The sequence below is a fragment of the Podarcis tiliguerta genome, assembly GCF_965153285.1.
Source record: "Podarcis tiliguerta genome assembly, chromosome: 10".
In the NCBI taxonomy this organism is placed as follows: Eukaryota; Metazoa; Chordata; class Lepidosauria; order Squamata; family Lacertidae; genus Podarcis; species Podarcis tiliguerta.
In genome coordinates, this window is record NC_139543.1 from 23570959 (window position 1) to 23590592 (window position 19634).

A 19634-nucleotide genomic window follows, 5' to 3' on the forward strand; every position below is an offset into this window, starting at 1 on the left:
TCACCCATCAAACCCAAAATGACATAAATGTGGTCCCCAGAAGGTCTCCCATGTAGGTACTGATCAGATCTGCTTAATTTAAGCAAAATGGTGGTCATATCTGCCTTGGGTACATAATGCTCTGGGACCATATCCTGGGAACTGCTAAAACTGGATAGAAGCTCATCCCCATGAAAGAGACAGAGAGAGGGAGAAATAAAGAGATTGTTATATAATTATTTCTGAATGTGAATAAACATTAACCAAGTGCATTTAACAGAAATGTAAATATAGAAATCTTATAGCTATAGTCATTGCGTATAAAGATTTAGTTCTAAACCACTACAACAAATACATGGCATGTATAGTTATGATAACTCTTCCATGCTGCTTTTAGCTGAGGTGCAGGGCTAAATAAATAGCACTATATAGTAGCTTTAACACCTCTTGTAAGTTTGGTCACAGATTTCACCCGACACTCTACATATCCTCAAGCTTTCCAGAACATCACTTGGAAGTGGGGTGGCACTTAATTTCTCTTCAGTCAGAATAGCACATCAGAGATGAGGTTGTCAAAGCTGTCGGCAGTTGCAAAGGAGCTGCTAAGTCTGTGTCAAATAAGCAGATGCGTTGCTGTTGATGGTTTTCAGGTGGAAATGAGCCCCTTGGAGAATGCTATTGAAGTGCTGGAAAATAAAAACCAACAGCTGAGGACACTGATCAGTCAGTGTCAGACTCGACAGATGCAGAACATCAACCCCCTCACAATGTGTCTGAACGGGGTCATTGATGCAGCGGTGAACGGTGGAGTCACCAGGTACCAAGAGGTACGTCCTTCTTACCTAAAGTGCTGGGGGTTAAGGTGTATTCTTATTTAAAACCCCTCTGCTCCACCTTACTTAGCTATATAATAATATTTAACTTAATCCTATCTGTCACACTAATTGGGACTGTTTAGAAATCTGATTGACTATGTAGGCTGAGATAGCATTTATCACCATTTTATCCAGCCCTTCTTCCCAGATACAATCCCAGTACTTGGGGACTGTATCTAGATCAGGGATCAGCAACCTTTTTCACCTGTGGGCTGGTCCATCATCCATCAGACCATGTGGTGAGCCAGACTATCTATCTATCTATCTATCTATCTATCTATCTATCTATCTATATATATTTATATATATATATATTGGGGGGGGGGGAATTGAATGAATTCCTATGCCCCACAAATAACCCAGGGATGCATTTTAAATAAAAGCATACATTCTACTCATGTAAAAACACCAGGCAGCCCCCACAAATAACCCAGAGAAGCATTTTAAATAAAAGGACACATTCTACTCATGTAAAAACACGCTGATTTCCAGACCGTCCGTGGGCCGGATTGAGAAGGTGATTGGGCCGTATCCGGCCCACGGGCCTTAGGTTGCCTACCCCTGATCTAGATAAACAGTCATACTCAGAGAAGTCCTATTGAAATAAATAGATACATCAAGACCATTAAATTCAATGTGCCTGCTCTAAGAAAAACTCAGTTGGATGCAACCCATATGACAGTTACCAGCAATTTATTAAAACCACAAAACCTTGTGCCATAATAAATGTGTTCAACTTTAAAGTGCTGCAGGATCCTTCCTTGGTTTTGCAGACATGCTGATTAACACGGAATGGAAATTGGCACATTTTATTAAGGCAATGTTCATCAGAGAACCTTGGTTTCAGGTGACAGGCAGCTGCTTATGCACCGTTAGATGTAGAAGTGAGTGAGTCACAGCACGGTAACAATAATACCTTGCAAACATGTATTACCGTTGAAATGAACTGACCGTGAACCTGCATTGCTCTTTTGAGCTGAAATGCAGTTTAAGGAGATGGCAGGCTGCTGTCAGGAGGACTGGGTTTGGGTGGAGACTCTTGTAAACACGATGTACTTTGAACTAACATGTAGACCCTGTGCTACAATTCTATTCTGCTCAGGCATTCTTTGTGAAGGAATATATCTTGAACCACCCAGAGGATGGAGAGAAGATCGCATGCTTGAGGGAACTTATGCTTGAGCAGGTAAAGGGGAACCCAAGCAAGCCATGTGCTGTCTGTTGAAATTGACATGAACCCAGGAAAAAGCACAACAAGGCAACATTCTGCTTTTCAGAGGGCTCTGGGATTTGTAGAACTGATGTTCAGATGGCAATGCTAAGGGCGAGTGAGCAAGCTAAGTGTTGTTAACATCATCCCTCTGATCTTTTAAAACTGCTATTTCTCTTGTTTTCGGCAGAGCAGCCTAAACTGAAGAGTGGGTGACAGGCAGAACTTTGCCACGTGACTGTCTGCATATATTTTAATAATATGCTGCTTGAAATGTACTGTAGGAAGGATTCCATCTGGCTTAAAACAGGGAATGAAGGGGATCAGAGACAAGGGTGGTTTTTTTTAAATCTTAAGATTACTTTGCGGTATTAATTCTGAGTCTCCTTAAAACTGGAGATGAATTAGGCAGTCTAGCAGCTATGTCTTTTGCAGTTCACTGCCCTTTAAACGTCCATATTTCCAGCGGGATTTAATTTCTTGGAATAGCTTTTGAAATGTATGCCATATGCATACAGCTGGCTCCAGCAGCCCACAAGGATTGCTCTTGGTGTAGTGGCAAAGATCTATGTATGCAGAACTATGTTATTCCGTATCCAACAGCGTGTTGGTTTGGGCATAAGCCATAGTTTATTGTGATGGGAGCAAGTCACAGTGACTTCCTCCAGCGTAGTCATGAGAAGGAAACAGGAGTTTTTGCTTCTCCTTTTGATTAACTACAGCTTGGGATTTTATCGGAATCCAGCAGTGAGTTATGAAGCTGGCTTGTTTCAACAAACCATAGTTAAAATTAGTCATAGTTTATGGTGGTTAATAAAGCTATGCTTCATTAAAAAATGGAAGCGAAATATTCCAATTTCTTCATAGCTATAAGGATGGAGAAATGAGGAGGGAGAGTTCACTGTGGTTTACCCAAGTCACCATAAATAATGGTCACCTTACATAATATCATGGCATCTGAACTTCCTTAGCTTCATAGTTGCCTGAATAGTTGACAGTACCAATTATGGAGTTTGGAGGGGGGAGGAAATATTTGATCCCCTGCTAAATTTGCCCGTTTGCCCTCTGACAAAGAAATGACCAGTCCATAATTTTAATGGTAGGTTTATTGTAGCTGCGAGAGACAGAATAACAACAGGAAAACCCCCCAGAAACCCAGAAGACAAAAGTCAGCGATTGATGTGCATTATAATGAGTGAAATAAGTATTTGATCCCTATGCAAAAGATGACTTAGTAATTGGTGGCAAAACCCTTGTTGGCAATTACAGAGAAAGACGTTTCTTGTATGGGGCCACCAGGTTTGCACACATCTCAGGAGGTATTTTGTCCCACTCCTCTTTGCAGATCCTCTCCAAGTCAGTAAGATTTCGAGGTTGATGTGTAGCTACTCGAACCTTCAGCTCCCTCCACAGATTTTCAATGGGATTAAGGTCTGGAGACTGGCTAGGCCACTCCAGGACCTTAATGTGCTTCTTCTTGAGCCACGCCTTTGTTGCTTTGGCCGTGTGTTTTGGGTCATTGTCATGCTGGAATACCCATCCTCGACCCATTTTCAATGCCCAGGCTGAGGGAAGGAGGTACTCACCCAAGATTTGACGATACTGTACATGATTAGAAATTGCTGTCATAGCAAAGATACATATGAGGACAAATACTAATAATCATTCTCCCTTTGTTGTGTGAAGGCCCAGATTCTGGAATTTGGCTTAGCTGTGCATGAGAAGTTTGTCCCTCAAGATATGAGACCTTTACATAAAAAACTAGTGGATCAGTTCTTTGTGATGAAATCAAGTTTGGGAATACAGGTATGTGCAATTCATGATGAAAGGCCCTTAGGTTGTACATAGTATATTTATTAAGCAACAGACAGTGACATCTTCTGGTTGTAGGTCTATATTGCATCACTGTAATTTATACCTTCCTGTTTCAAAGAAAAATGCATACTGTGGAAGGGGGGGCATTAAAAAAGAAAAATCTAATTTCCTTAGTTTATAGTTTATATATTCTTTTTTTTTACAAGATACTTGCCATATATAAAAGTTGTCTTCAAAACAGCAAAGTATGCCCTTAAAAAAATTATCCTGATCCCTAATATTTTAAATTTAAATGTATACTTAGGAATTTGCTGCATGCATCCAGGCCAGTCCAATTCACTTTCCGAACGGAAGCCCCCGCATCTCTAGAAATTCAATCCCAGTTTCTATGAGTCCAGATGGTGTCAGAGTGATTCCCAGACGCAGGTCAGTGGAAAAAGTGGAGTTCCGTGTTTCCAATATTTGTACATGTTTATACAAGTGGACAAATGCTCACCAAAGTTGGAGAATCTTGAAATAGAAAAAAATAATAACAACACCAGCTGCCAAGGGAGGTTATAGTGATTCCTTCATTTAAAGGTGTTCATAAAAATAAAGTTGGGCAGGCATTTGTAATGGAGGGCAGAAAGCTTGAAGTAACGGAGAAACTGTTTTAGGGCACAAATTGGATAATCCCATTAGTCCTACAGTTTTGCAACACTCTAGGGCAACACTCATTATCCCTAGCTGGCAGGACCAGTGGTCAGGGGTGATGGCAGCTGTAGTCTAAAAACAGCTGGAGACCCAAGTTTGGGAAACCCTGCTCTATGATACGGCTGGGGAACCTGAAGGCCTCCCATGTCCTCTTGGAGTCCACCAGGCCCAGGCAGGATTGCCAGTGGCTAGGGATTATGGGAAATGTAGTCCAACAACACCTGGAGGCCTGTAGGTTCCCTCCTTTCTCTACTGTAGCATGAGCTGCTGTTATTGACCCACAACATTCTCATGGTCAGTTGTGGTTTTTTGTGTTTTTAAAAAACCATCCTAAAGAATATGTGGATCCGCATTAAAGTCCAATACCAACATGCGGAAAAGCAGTCTTGAGTGCTGACACATTGGTTGAGTACACACCGTACGTTTAAAGCACATGGCTTCCCTCAAAGTATCGTGTGAGTTGCAGTTCACCCCTTACAGAGCTGCAATTCCTAGCACCTTTAACAAACTACAGTTTCCAGGATTATTATTTTTTTTTGGGGGGGGGGGAGGTCGTGTGGCTTAGTTGTATGATATGTGTGTGTGTGTGTGTGTGTGCGCGCGCGCGCTATATGACAAACTGATAAAGGATCAGAGTGAATGAAAACTTGTTTTCTTCTTTGTAACAGCCCCTTAACTTACCCAGCTGTCAACAGATACTCTTCCTCATCATTGTCCTCTCAAGCCTCTGCAGAGGTCAGCAATATAACTGGACAGTCTGAAAGCTCCGATGAGGTTTTCAACATGCAGGTACAAAATGTTCCCTTCGTTTACAACTGGATCAGTTTATATCTTTCTGAGGACTTTTCTAGTTTTGGGAGGTTGGGGGTACTATTTTGAAGGGTTACGGAGGGAAACAGCAGATGCTGAGGATGCTACAAGATTTATTTCATTATTTTTATTTGCACTTCTAGCACATCCAATTTAATCAGCTCAGGATTAGAAATAAAGCTGGAAACTATCAATCCCTGTTGCAATATAAATATTGATTTATTGATTTAAAATACCCTTTTTATTTTATAATCCTGACAAAGAAAGACTAATCATTCAGTAAGTGCTGGGGGGAAAGCTCTAGCTCTGCCTTTGGAAAAGCTGTTCTTCACTTAATGGTGAAGCCCACAAGGTTCAGTCTCCAACTGCCCTTTGTCATGCAGACTCCATATTCAAGAAGAGGATCTTAAATATATTAGCATCAAGGTTTGGTCTTACTGTACTCTCTTCATTGTGGGATGCGGGTGGCGCTGTGGGTTAAACCACAGAGCCTAGGGTTTGCCGATCAGAAGGTTGCGGTTCGAATCCCCGCAACAGGGTGAGCTCCCATTGCTCAGTCCCTGATCCTGCCAACCTAACAGTTCGAAAGCACGTCAAAGTGCAAGTAGATAAATCGGTACTACTCCAGCGGGAAGGTAAACGGCTTAAGAAGCGGCTTAGTCATGCTGGCCACATGACCCGGAAGCTGTACGCTGGCTCCCTTGGCCAATAAAGCGAGATGAGCACCGCAACCCCAGAGTCGGTCAAAACTGGACCTAATGGTCAGGGGTCCCTTTACCTTTACTCTCTTCATTGGGAGTGGTGTGATAAGCCATGTTAATCCATGACAACAAACTGCAGAGCCATTTAAAATATTGTCACACATAGTTCCGGGTCTCTTTGGAGATTATTTGCCCTCATATTCCACTTTTAAGAGAAGATATTCTTATAGGTTTCCTATCAGATTTCTGTGATTATTCTGAGGCAATACCTGGACAGAGTCTTGGAGCTGACAAAGGAGTGTTGATAGCTCAGGATATTCTAGTGATGTATTTCAGCAGGATTTTTTTAGCCATTAGTTCTTGATACAGATAAATGTATTAAGATAAATGCAAAGCTGGCACAGACACAATCCATTCCATCAACACCCCTTCCCAAAACACGGAGACTGGAGAACCTTGGTTAACAATTCCTTCAAAATAGATCAGTCACAAAACAGGTCGTATCCCTCTCTCCACCCTGGCGTTTTTCTTGTACGGTAAATATGGGGAGAGACGTTTCAGTTTTTAGAGGAATGTTGTTCATCTTTTTTAAAAATAAATAAATAAATAAATCTGACTCTCCAAAGTACTTCAAAGATCCCCACTTTGGTTCAGGGATCTTTCTCTCACTTGGGCAACCCTCAAATCTTTCTGAAGTAACCCCACTTCAGTTCATGATTCAGAGTCCATCCACAACTTTTGCACATCCCTGTAACCTAGCAACATTTTGGTGTGAAAGCTGCTTTTTCTGGCTATCTGGTGTGGAAGTAGTGAACTTTCGGGTGTTTGAGTGTTGAAGCTGTGCATCACTTGTACTCAACCTGTGTACAGTATTTGGTAAATAAATTCAAATATTTAACTAGGCCACGAGTCTCCAGTGAACTTCCAAAGGAGACTAAAGCCGGGTAAGGGCTGTACCCCTTGGAGAAGTGGAATGGGCATAAGAAAACAAAGGGATCATAGAGTTGGAAAGGATCCCAAGGGTGATCAGTTTAGCAACCAGAAATAATTTTCTATGGATAACATTCAAAAACACATTTTTTCATTTTTAGTATTTTATTATGGACCAATTTGCTAGTTTTATTTAGGGTGGCAAGTGCAAGATGAGAATATTTTTTCTATTAAATAAAATATTCTTTAAAGGTTGAGTACATTTGTTAATGTTTCTGATTGTTTGCTGCCTTTCCATGTTCCTTCCTATCACACAAAAAAGGCTCACTGTTAATCCTGACACACAAAGTTACTAGGTTTACTGTATGGTTTGTAAAGGCAATAAACGGTGCAAAAAGATGAGGTTATGGTTTGGGGATGAGAAGTGAATTTCAGCTGCAACCAAGTACATTTGGGTACATCCCTTTGAAACCTTCTCAGTAAACATGCACAGGATTGCACCATCAGTCACCAGCTTAACACCCAATCATATATTTGCTGCAATTTATCATTTGTTAAATAAGTCAAGCCTTGGATCCTGTATGTTGAGCCTCTCCATAATCTACCATACCATGAATCAGATCATGTTGTTGTTCACCTGTTTATCATCATGTCACATGATGAGGACATTGAGATATTGTGACTCTTGTATTTCCAGCCAAGTCCATCTACCTCAAGCCTGAGTTCCACTCATTCAGCTTCACCTAATGTGACCAGCTCTGCTCCATCCAGTGCCAGAGGTTAGTGCTTCATTACCTAAAGTTCCTTCCGGAAGCTTTCTGGGCACTACTAAATGATTTTAATGCAACCCATTTCTCGATCACACCATTTGCAGTTCTGCAGTGCGAGGCAAGACACTGTAGAGTCTCTGTCCATTGTGGCCTCACCAGAATAATACACCAAACAGGAGAACTGTACTGATTCTGCAGGTTTCTCTTTTGTTCCAGGCTCGCCTCTGTTGTCTGACAAGCTTAAACATTCCAGAGAAAATTCTTGTTTGTCTCCAAGGGAGAGGCCTTGTAGTGCCATTTACCCAAATCCTGCTGAGTCTTCACAGGTAGGCATTGCTAAGGGTGACTTTGACAGGGCAGTCGCCCCTCATGTGAGCTTCTGCGGGGCAGAAATGATATTGACCTACCTACCGAATTCAAACAGGTTACTTTTTGTGCATGTAAAAGATACAGTAGATCTTTTGAGCATTGTTGATCTTCCTCATCAGATGATAATGCTTAGATGTTTACTTTTAGGGTAAGTAATAATTCAGCTCCTAAATTTCTTAGCTTGATTCATTATGGCAGTTTCTTGAAGAATAGCAGAGAAGTGTTGTGAATGAAGAAAGCCCAGGATTTTTGTTTTTGTTTTCTCCTTTAGTGTCACTGTTTTATCATTTAAAGCAGGGCAGACTCCTTTACATAGGAAGTTCTTGTAACATAAGGTCAAAGTACCTACCGTTTTCCATTTACATAATGCGATTTATAATTGACAGCCATTCTTTTTAACGATCACATTTACCCTTGGCATATTTCTTGAAAACCTCTGTAGACCATTCCATCACCACACCATGCTATTAACAACGTAGTTCTCATGCTGAGACTTGGGGAAACCTTGGAGCAGGTTTCCTATGATTTGTGGAGTTTTGGCTCTGTTGGTAGAACATTATTGCAGTTTCAAAGGATCTTCAGAAACGAACGTCCCTTAGGTCTTTGTAATTCATTTTCTCCGATAGGAAGCTCTTGCTTAATAGTTCCTCTTGTCGTTCTATAATGTGATCTCCTCTAGTCTTGTTATGACTTGCTGGTTGCCATTGTAGCTGACATTTACTCAGCGACAGCAAACATTATTTTTGAATCAGCCTAAACTTTTCTATCATCTGCTGGAGCAGCCAGGGCAGGAAATGGGCCCCTGGAGGAATGTTCTTGTGTTGAAGTGGCTTTTGGTGCATGCCACAAAGAAAGAACTGTACCATTTTTGCTCCCAGCCTGCAAACCCTTGCTTTGCCAAGTGGAATGAGGCCTCTATTCCGCGATGCATCCGAGATTCACCAAAGGAGCCTGAGGAGCACATATGCCCAGTATCTGCTCACCCAGAGGCTTACCTGACAGGGAAGTCTCACAATCTGTCAACAACCTGTGTAGCCCCCGACAGGGTAAGTAGAAAAAAAACCCACCTATTTCTCATGCAAACATTATGCAGATAACGACTCAAGCAGTTCCTTTTCTCTGTCACCTCTTTAAATTAAATCAAAGAGAAGGACATTTTCTTGTGGTGGCCCTGTGCTATAGAACATCACCATAGAAGGGACTTCTGGGCTATCACTAGAGACATGGATATGGGGTGGGAGAAATGGCCTACTGCTTTGTCACAGTTCACCAAGTGATTGCTGGAGGCAATAGCAGTTCCCCTGTAGCCTCACATTCAGAATTGGGTCCACCTACCCACATAAGAAGGGACGCGGGTGGCACTGTGGGTTAAACCACAGAGCCTAGGACTTGCCAATCAGAAGGTCAGCGGTTCGAATCCCCACGACGGGGTGAGCTCCCGTTGCTCGGTCCCTGCTCCTGCCAACCTAGCAGTTCGAAAGCACCTCAAAGTGCAAATAGATAAATAGGTACCGCTCTGGCGGGAAGGTAAACAGCGTTTCTGTGTGCTGCTCTGGTTCGCCAGAAGTGGCTTAGTCATGCTGGCCACATGACCCGGAAGCTGTACGCTGGCTCCCTCGGCCAATAAAGCGAGATGAGCGCCGCAACCCCAGAGTCGGCCACGACTGGACCTAATGGGTCCTTTTTTACCCACATAAGAGAAAGCACTGGATATTGAGAGAATAAAAACAACAGACCTGGAAGTTTCAGTAATGCATTTCAGACCATAGAAACATCACTAAGAGCACTTGACAGCGGTGACCAGACTTGGGCGACAAGTCAATCATTCTAGCTTTCTTCATGCTCAGGGTGGCTGATCAGGAATCTGCCCATTTGTATGGTTCCTTTCCACGCTGCTTGCCTTTTGCTGTACTTCCCTATGTCACAACACCAGGACAAAATCATTATTTGGTAACGACGTGCCTCGTTTTTGTAAGGGGTGAATTTAGTAAATATGGGACGCGATGGTGGTACAACATGGGCTATAGTCAAACTATTTCCATATTTTACCGCCGCTACTCAGATTTGCCCATTTTTAACAAATTCACAGGCTGGCCTGTTAGACCGAGTTGCTGACACATTTGGCTGGTCAGAAAGGCGGTCTGATCGTTTCCTGAGAATATGGCTGTTTGGCTGCGCTGTCATGACCTGTCATGCTTATTCTCCATCTTCTAATTGACGTGTCTGCATGTCGATGTTTCTAGTGATAAAGCTTTGCATACTCTTACTGCCTGCTCCAGCTTCATTGTAGTTGCCACACTTTTCCCCCTTTTCTTTCTTCGCAAGTACCCCACGATTCCCTGTTCTCGTTCATGTATTGTTTGCCTTGGATATCTGGCAGTTCTTGTCTTATGAGTTTGCTTCTGCTAATCTATCAGTGACTTTGGTTCCTTGACTGGTCCCTGTATACTCTCCCACAGAAAAGATCCGAAGCTCTTGCAAATGTTGCATTTGCTAACCTTGATTTTGACCCATTTGCTTAACCAGTATTTAGGCTCTTGCATTGTAAATTGGAAATTAGTGGTAGTTTAGCATTCACATCCAATGACCTTATGGGTGCTTTCTTCCTTTTCACTAGCTCTTTCAGGACCTGCTAATGTTATTTCTATATAAACATCTAAATCTACTTTATAGTCTTCAATTTAAGTGCATACCTTCACTCAGACTTCATTTGAACATCTTTGCCTCACTTCTTCTATATAATCAGTAATTGCCCCTGGAGGGAGATGTGGGAACTGCCTTGGGATTTTTTGTATAGGTACCATTGACTAAATGATGTTACTTTATATTCTAGAATAAACTCTGCTTTGTTGCCTTCACAAACTTAGTCTAAATGGTTTATCTGATGACTGTATCTGAATTATTATCAAACTATCAAAGGAGATTGTAAAATTCATCCAGTTGACTTTTGCTAACTAGTTCTTAATGACATATAATAATTATTATATAATATATTCTTTACTAACTGTCCTTAAGAAAATCCCAGTATCATTGGGTGGTTAGAAAAATGGTGTATTACACGTGAGTCAAGTGTGGTTGTATGAATAGGATTATCCCAGATTATATCAGATATATATTTTATTAAGTAGAGGCAGGACCATCCCCCCCAAAATCAGGAAGCTCTTTTCATATTTTTTAAGATCTCAAGAGTTTCTGCAATTGAATTTGAACGTTATCTGAAGCATTTTAGCTTCCACTGGTTTAAAAAAAGCAAGCCTCGGGAATGCCTTATTTTTTCACTGTTCAATTCATAGCCCTTCTGCAGATTAATTATCCCTTGTTTTTCAATACAGAAAGAGCTGACCTTTGTTTTTGTACTTCGTATTTAAATTAAATTACTCTGTTTTTTGTCTTCTATAGCTGTCCTCTTAGGACTCATAATTAAAGAAAATTCATATCAATCGTGCTTTAGTCTGAGTTTTTTTAAAAGATAATTTATTCCCAAATTTAATTTTATATTTGCAAACATATAAAGGTTTAATAAAAAACATGTAAAGGTTTAATAAAAATGCTGTCATAAAAATGTTGTGATTTTTTAGAGAATTTTGTTCAATCACATTGGAGATGGTGCTTTGCCCCGAAGCGATCCTAATTTGTCTGGTCCTGAGAAAGGTAAGCATTTTAATTATTTTGACGTTCATATCTCACCTTTCTGTAAAATATCTGTGGTGGCTCTCATAAGAAAAAAGTAAAGCAATGCACAATAATAAAAAGTTGTCCAGCAGAAATAATATACAATGTAGCGTTACAGTGTAATATAATATATATAATGGGTGACACCCCATTTAGTCATCTTCATAGGAGACCCATTGAAATAAAGGACTTACTGTAACTTAGTCATGATTATAAGCTAATGGATTGATTTTTATTGATTTAGTAAGCATGATTTATTCAGATACTACCTTATGGATATATACACAGTTGTAATCAATTTTGCATTCAGTACTATACATATTGCAGTTAAATACCACAGTGGTGTTCAGTGAGACGAAATAGTGAGTCTACATAAAATGTAAAACAATGGCTTCCTCAGTAGATTCAGGCAGAAGAGGCCTAAACCCCTGTCCTTGAAAGATAACCCTTAACCTGGAGGCTACAGAAACTAGTTAAGTAAATTCACTCGAGGGGCCTGAATCGAGAATTTGTAGCCAACTTTGAAAAACTGGCTTATATGTAGTTTAACTTTTGACAGCTTAGAAGACCAATGCTGATTTTTGTCATCTTTATCCAGCTGTAAACAGCACTCCCAGCAGCTGGAGCTTGGACAGTGGGAAGGAAGCCAGGAACATGTCAGAGAGTGCAAAGCTTATGTCTCCTCCTGTGCCTCCACGCCCCACGCAAACTGGTATGTGGATACATCACAACTGTTCTTATTGTTGCAGGAATTTATGTATAGGTTGGGGGGGGTGCCCCTCCAGCAGATATCATGCACATGCAGCCCACTACCAAAATCAGCACAATCCCTTTTGTGACTTTTGTGATTTGTCCCCACAAAACACTTCATCACAGTTTCTTCCTATCTATTCAAAGGGCCTTGGCTTGCACAATACCAAATGTATAGATAAATGTATCTATGTACTGGCTCACTGGGAAAACTTCAGAAATTCATATAGACATGTGAGCTCAGCTACTCAGCAGCCCCTCTGCCTGAGTGATCATCCCTGGCATCCTGATACCTGAGTGCTAGACAGGTAGCCCTTCCACAAATAACAAACCCAGATGAAGACAAATGGGTGTGATTAACTTGGCTGGGAAACAGGGAAATGTAAATATATATTTTTGTTACACATGATGGGTGTTTGGTGGAGTGCAAGGAGAATCATGGGGCAGGGTCCAGGATGCTCAGATTACTGCCACCAGACCTCCCCTTTCATGTGTATGAGTGATGTATTTTTTTGGGGGGGGTGTAACATGGGGATTAGCAGCTAATAAAAGTTTGGGGGCTCTTTTGTTTGGGGCTTCCATCTTGTTCCACCTTGTGGCAGGTGGGAGTGCTGTCGCTACAGTCTTCAATAAAGACCAAGCCTACTGGCTGCTGTTTTGCTCTGGTATTCCTGGCTGGTTTCCTTGGTTTCTGTCCAAGGGAGCCCTCAGATTTCTCTGTTAACATTATCTAGTCCCAGGCAAGGGAATGGTCTGCCACAGGCTAAATTCAGCTCAGGTTTCATCTGAGAAACCAGGATGAGTAGGTCCAGGAGCTGCATAGCTAGGACACCCGCCATGAGAAGAGATCATGGTAGCCAGCTGCCAAATGTTCCCAGCCCAGTAGAGCAATAGATGGCTTGAAGAGGGACAAGGCAAGCAGATTGGGAAGAGGTTATTTTTCAAGGACCTGGAAGGGACTAGGAAGGTGGGAAACAGGCACAGGGATGTTGCCAGAGGGCCTGCAGGCTAGTTTTTTGTTTTTGCAATGGGTCCCATATTTCTTGCCGCTGCCTGCTCTTTTTCAACCACCTGTTTGTCCACACACGCACACACAATTGTGTTGCTTATGTTGTGTTGCTATTGGAGATAGCCTGGTGCCTCCAGCCTGAAGAGATACTGTATTTTTTGCTCTAAAGGACGCACTGGACGATAGGACGCACCTTGTTTTAGAGGGGGGAGAACACACACAAAAAATTCTCCCCCTCTCTGCCTAGTGCCCCTTCAGCGAAGCGGCAGGAGGCGCTGCGCAGAGAGGGGGAGAATCCCCCCCTTGTTTTCCCCCTCTAAAACAAGGTGCCGTTCAAGGTGCATTCAGTCGCCTTCAGGCGGCTACCTTGGAAGCTTCTTTAGCCCCGCACACGCTCTCCCGGCTGGTGAAGTGGCGTGCTACTAAAGAGGCTGCTGCCATAGCTGTGCGTCACCTCTCTAGGCTGGTGAGGTGGCGCGCGGCTATGGCAGCAGCCTCTTTAGCCGCGCGCCACCTCTCAGCCGGGAGAGGGTCGTGGGGCTATGGCAGTACTTTCACCTCCCGCAAAAGCCCACAGGAGCCGCGCACCCTTTAAGGAGCACGCGGCTCCTGTGGGCTTTTCTACGAGAAAAGCTCGCAAGAGCCGCGCGGAGCTTGTGTGCAGCTTTTGGGGGCTTTTCCTGCCTGCCCCCCCCCTGCATTTGCTCCATAGGACGCACACACATTTCCCCTTCATTTTTGGAGGGGAAAAAGTGCATCCTGTAGAGCAAAAAATACGGTATTTTATGAGTCCTCCGTGCAACTGGAGAGGGGGAAATAAGAGGAAGTGTTTTCCTCCGTTCATAGAAGGCTTTTGCAGATCAGAGAAACCCCTGGCTTGAAAAGTTCTGTCAGTGCTCTCTGTCTGGAGCTGCAAAGGTGAAAAGCAAGAACTGTGGGTTGCTGACTTTTATGGTAATGGAGGCGGGGGGCAAGATCCTTTCATTGTGGAGTTGCTTCCATGGGAGTCTGAGCACAAAGCCTAGGTTTGTTTTTAAAGGAAAGTAAATGATGAATGTGGACTATAATGACTGGCCATCATATTATCAAGCAACACTTATACATAAATAAATACATACTATATCATTCTGTCAGTAAGATAAAAGCGGCTAAAAAAGGGAAAAAATAGCACAAAATGAGGAAAACAGGGGAGCAAAAAACACCCCCCCCAAACACTGTCATAATTCACCAAGTTTTTATCTTAGTGTCCATGCATGTGTGTAAGCTTTGATATAATGTCCATTTTAAGCTTCATTATTATTCTCATTACAATTGAATTCTCAAATCTGTTAAATTGTCCCTTTTTTTAGCAGCATCACCTCGACACCTAACCTCAGTTTCCCCTTCTCCTGCTGGAAGATCACCAATGAAGGTAGTGGCTAAATGGAATTTGAACTATTTTGTGTTTCTTCCTGTTTACAATACGATGGTTTTCTTTTCTCCTTGTAATATTGACACATCTTCTGACATGCATATTGCCTTCAGAATCTTAATGTTTTGAGGGTAACTCATATCATAAAAGCTTAGCCCCTGAAACCAGCACATTCATGTTTCCTTTTTATCAAAACAGCTTAGAGGGGTTAGGTTATGAGGCAATAAATAAATAAAATAAGCATATAGTTTATTTTTTGATATGACAGTGCCAGTGTCTGTAGCAGCAAGTTGGTCCTATGCTTTCAGATGACAGCGGCCTTAAGCTGGAGTGAACACAGAACAACTCATGTGTTTTTATTTTATACCCAATGCCTACAAAAACGGTTACTTCTCTTGAAAGATTTATGCAGTGGCAATTGTTATACAGAATTGCTTCTCCTATCTTGTATTGCCACTGCCTGTTTCTGAGATCTGAAAAGTCAAAAGGTTTAATTCTGGGAAGCAGATTCAGCATTAACAGTCTACAGATTTGTTGTGAAAGTACTCATATCTGGCATTAGAGGGCACAGTGCTACCATTAATTCTAGAGGCTTTTATAGCATTGGTAGTGAATGGGCACGTAGTGATAAACAAGAGCTCTGCTCAGCTTCTGGTTTTGAAGGTGCAAAATGAGAAAACTGCCCTGCGTTTCTGGTAGGGGCATAATTTCAGTGTGCCATATCACACGGAACCCAGAACTTGTTGCGAAGGAACATTTATCCATAATTTAGCATGTTTTCTTCAGAGAAATACTTTCCTCCTCTACCTCCTCTTTTTTTTTTTTTTTTTTGGTGGTGGTGGTGGTGGGCGACTGATTCCTTTTCTTTTTACCCAGGGTTCAATACAATCGTTTACTCCATCTCCTGTGGACTACCATTCCTCGGGACTCATTTCCAACTCCCCAGTCTTGTCTGGAAGTTACAGCAGTGGCATCTCCTCCCTCAGTCGGTGTAGCACGTCTGAGACGTCCGGCTTTGAAACTCAAGTCATGGAGCACCCAGTACCTATTTCTAACTGCAACATGTCCGAAGAGCCCGTGAGAAAAGAGAGCAAGACTCCGCCACCTTACAGCGTTTATGAGCGGACACTGAGGCGCCCTGTCCCGCTACCTCACAGTCTTTCCATCCCCATCCCTACGGATCCGCCAGCTCTGCCACCCAAACCCCTGCTGGTCCGACCAAACAATCTGGAAAACAGTAGCAAGAGAACTGAACAGGTCCCTCGGCCCAGGCCTCTTCCGCGGAAAGTGTCTCAGTTATAACTTTTTAAAGAGAGGGTCATTTTTTTTGTAATGACTTAAGTGGAAAAAAAACCCCCACACACATCTAACATAGGCACTTTAATATTTTTCACAAATATTCTTTCCAGTCGTTTTCTTTTTTTCTTTTTTTTAACTGCTTAATATTATGTTGCGTATTTTTGGCAAATGAAAAGTACTAACCTAGAATGCCAGATAATTGCAAGAAACAGGATTGAAATGATTTCGTTAATATTAGGTACAGCAGACATGGATGCATACCAGTTTGAATCTGAAGCTCATTTCCCCCCCAAAATACTTTAAGTGAAACTATAATTCCCCTCCACAACTTCCTTTAATGTAATTCCCTGTACTTCTTAGAGCATGCGGAATAATATGATTTAAACTTAATATATAAAACCAAGGCATGTTCCTGTAACAGGATAGTTTCATTTCTACTTTTTGTGAACATTTTGGAGAATGTTCCCTTACCACTTTTGAACCTGTTTATTAATACATGTACATGAACAAAAGTGATTATGGGTCAAGTGCTTATAATTGCATTGGAAAATCATGAGGATATTGTTGTTGCTGAGTTCATGAAACAAAACACTTTGTTTGGGGTTACTTTCTTTTGGCACATTTTGTAAAGCATATGTATATACATTTTCATACTTTTTAAAAAATGACATTTTCAGCACTTTGGCAAAGATCTGTCAACATGGCCTGCATTTTCCAATTTACTTCATAATTCCCTATAGCTGCTGATAAAAAAAAATTCCCATGGACAACCGGTTGTAGAATTTTCGCCTGCACATTAAAAATTGTGTGTTTTCAGAGGAGGGAACTAACCTTTGAAGTGTTCTAGTATCTCAAATGACTGTGTCCTTTTCATTGTGATCTGAAATGGCCGTTGTCAGAGCTGTAAAATTAGTAAATGCAAAGAAAACAACTGGGTGCAAATAAGCGTTCCTGAAAAATAATTGCAGGGTGAAACATCAGAACTATAAATCAGGATTCAGGCTTTAATAGTGAATTTTTTTATTTTTTTCTTTCTTTCTCCCAATCAACCATCTTGCCCATTTGGCAGCCTTTAAGCCTCCAGACTGCATACTGCACTGTACAACAGAAAGCTTAGGAAACACCTGGGTAAAGGCGGGTACCTTTCCCTACAAGTCCCTCACCCCTTGCTCAGTTCCTGACAACCAGCTGTGTAGACTCCTCCATAGTTCATGTTCATTCCAAACAGGGCAGCTTCTCATGCCACAATCGGTCCTCTTGTAGAGAGAGGGCAAAATTGGTGACATGCCACATTGTTTGAAAAGGCATTCAAAATGCACAGAAGTGGGAGACTCGACATTTCCCTGCTTCTGTGTATTTTATATATGAAAAAGGAAGCAGCTGCAAGCGATTGCAAACGTGTGCCATTTAAAATCATCGCAGTATCTCTACCCAAGTGCAACTGGCGAAATGGCCTTTGGAAATCTGTCCTGACAAGCAAAGGACGCTGCTCAGAGTGGAGACACTTTGCGCAAGGTCTGCACTCCCAAAAAAACCCACAGCACATTCCAGTCTCCCCAAAGCTGGGCCGCCTTTCCATTCTATTGCTGTACATTCCACTCCCAAAACACGAGGGAGCCTCAGGAGGGTGAGGAACTGTGGTCTGAAAAAAGGAAAACGGACCCCTCAGTGAGTAAAACAGAAACACTTGTCTGCAAATAGACATTCCGGATCGCAGCCCAAGTCCCTGCAGAACATTCTGTGTTGAAGTGCCCTTACTCTTGCCGGATGACGTTCTAGGTGGCATTTCACTCGAAAGCTCCTATAGATCCGTTTGAAATTTCGTACTCAGTTCTAGGACCACAGATTAAATCACCTTGTATAAGCAATTTTTCTATCTCCTCTCCACTACCCATCCCATTTTATGTACTGTTTGCAACATCTGTTTGACAACCGATACGTATGATCTGTATTTTTCAATCATACCGTTCAAAAGTTATCTCCCTGTTTTGTTGGGAAGTGTGTGTGTGTGTGTGTTGATTTAACAGTTTGCTTTGTTGATAGCTTAACTCTGCAACATGGTGACCACTTTTTATATTCCCTCAACGAAACCTTCAGCAGGTATATGCTGTTAATGGTAGCTATAGAGGTTTTCTATAATAAATGTTCGAGTATTTTTGTACATAACTGGTTAATTTTAATAAGGAGTACAACTATGTGAAAAAGAAAAACCAGACAGTTGTGTATGCAGTAAGATTGTTATAATTATGCCAAATACTTTATGTAAGGGTGGGGCACGGGGAAAATATTTGTACATATGTGCTTTTAACAATAATTCTGCCATATTGACTCTACAACTTTGAATGTCAGAAAAAATATATTAATATATGTTGAAATATCTATGTTTAGCAAAAGTGTTTATAACTGGAAAAGGAGCATATGAATTTTAGCTTTGTACGTTGCTGATTTTGAAGTCCTGAGATTTCTTGAACTAGCTCTCGCTTATCATAACATTTTCATGTCTGCATAACCAGAATTTTGAAGCTGTTAGCTTACATATTTATGCTGTTTTTTTTTTAAAAAAAGGAAAAGGTATTGTAATTTAAATAAAGTGTCACAAACTGGATAACAGACCTACTTTTATCCCTCTCCCATCTTATACATAGAGCTGAATCAGTGTGTTGCCTGGTCCTTCAGCATAGTCTGAATCAGTGTTATTTGCTCCTCAAGTCCGTTTTTAAAACATATTTGGCAGTAAGCAAAATTTTTACTCATGTGCACGTATTACTGACGTCTGCTTGACAGCAAAACTTTTAATGTAGTTTCTGTTTACAGATGGTTATACTGGTTGCTGAAGAACCGTAAATACACAATAAAATTGATTGATCTTTATTGTACAATTTGTTTTCTGCTGAGTGCTGAGTTTGTAAATCAGTTTGCCATGGAATTAAAGTTTCAGATCCTGTATTTGATCTAACTTCATTTTTGGTTTTAAAGGAGAGAGAAAAATGAACCAATCTCTTTGCTGATCGTGTCTCCTTTGTCTGCCCTGCCCCTGCCGACTCAACTCTATAATAGCTTTCACACATTTGCTGGGAGCTTTTAAAGAATATAATTTGATTGGCCATTAAATGCATAGTTGCTCTAGGGAACAAAAGATCTTTGTCCTAGCAGGTGTGTCTATTGTGGGCAGATCATACTTTTCTATCCATCTCATCATCATATTTCATCGCTAGAATGCAGGCCCCATCATATCCGGCCATAGCATGTCTTTTTTAATAGCAGGGAGGCATGTGGCAAAAATGTCAGTATGAAAAGCAGGGCTGTTGTGGTGGGTTTCCAGTAGCAAAGTGCAAGAACTG

At 41.5% G+C, this 19634-nt stretch overlaps 1 protein-coding gene across 8 annotated transcripts in view; it reads left to right on the plus strand.

Moving 5' to 3' along the window:
- DOCK4 (dedicator of cytokinesis 4) overlaps nt 1–19172 on the plus strand; it is a 247223-nt gene extending 228051 nt beyond the window's left edge. For 2 of the 8 annotated variants that reach the window (XM_083399227.1, XM_083399229.1), the window contains 12 exons: nt 630–806; nt 1957–2040; nt 3751–3870; nt 4184–4305; nt 5241–5361; nt 7711–7792; nt 8000–8109; nt 9031–9198; nt 11731–11803; nt 12423–12536; nt 14933–14994; nt 15871–19172. In XM_083399227.1, the coding sequence (XP_083255353.1) occupies nt 630–806; nt 1957–2040; nt 3751–3870; nt 4184–4305; nt 5241–5361; nt 7711–7792; nt 8000–8109; nt 9031–9198; nt 11731–11803; nt 12423–12536; nt 14933–14994; nt 15871–16296 (1659 nt within the window). In that variant the 3' untranslated portion in view covers nt 16297–19172. The remainder of the gene's footprint in view (nt 1–629; nt 807–1956; nt 2041–3750; nt 3871–4183; nt 4306–5240; nt 5362–7710; nt 7793–7999; nt 8110–9030; nt 9199–11730; nt 11804–12422; nt 12537–14932; nt 14995–15870) is intronic. The other 6 variants (XM_083399228.1, XM_083399230.1, XM_083399233.1 and 3 more) reach the window with 3 other exon arrangements.
- Nucleotides 19173–19634: the final 462 nt, after the last annotated feature.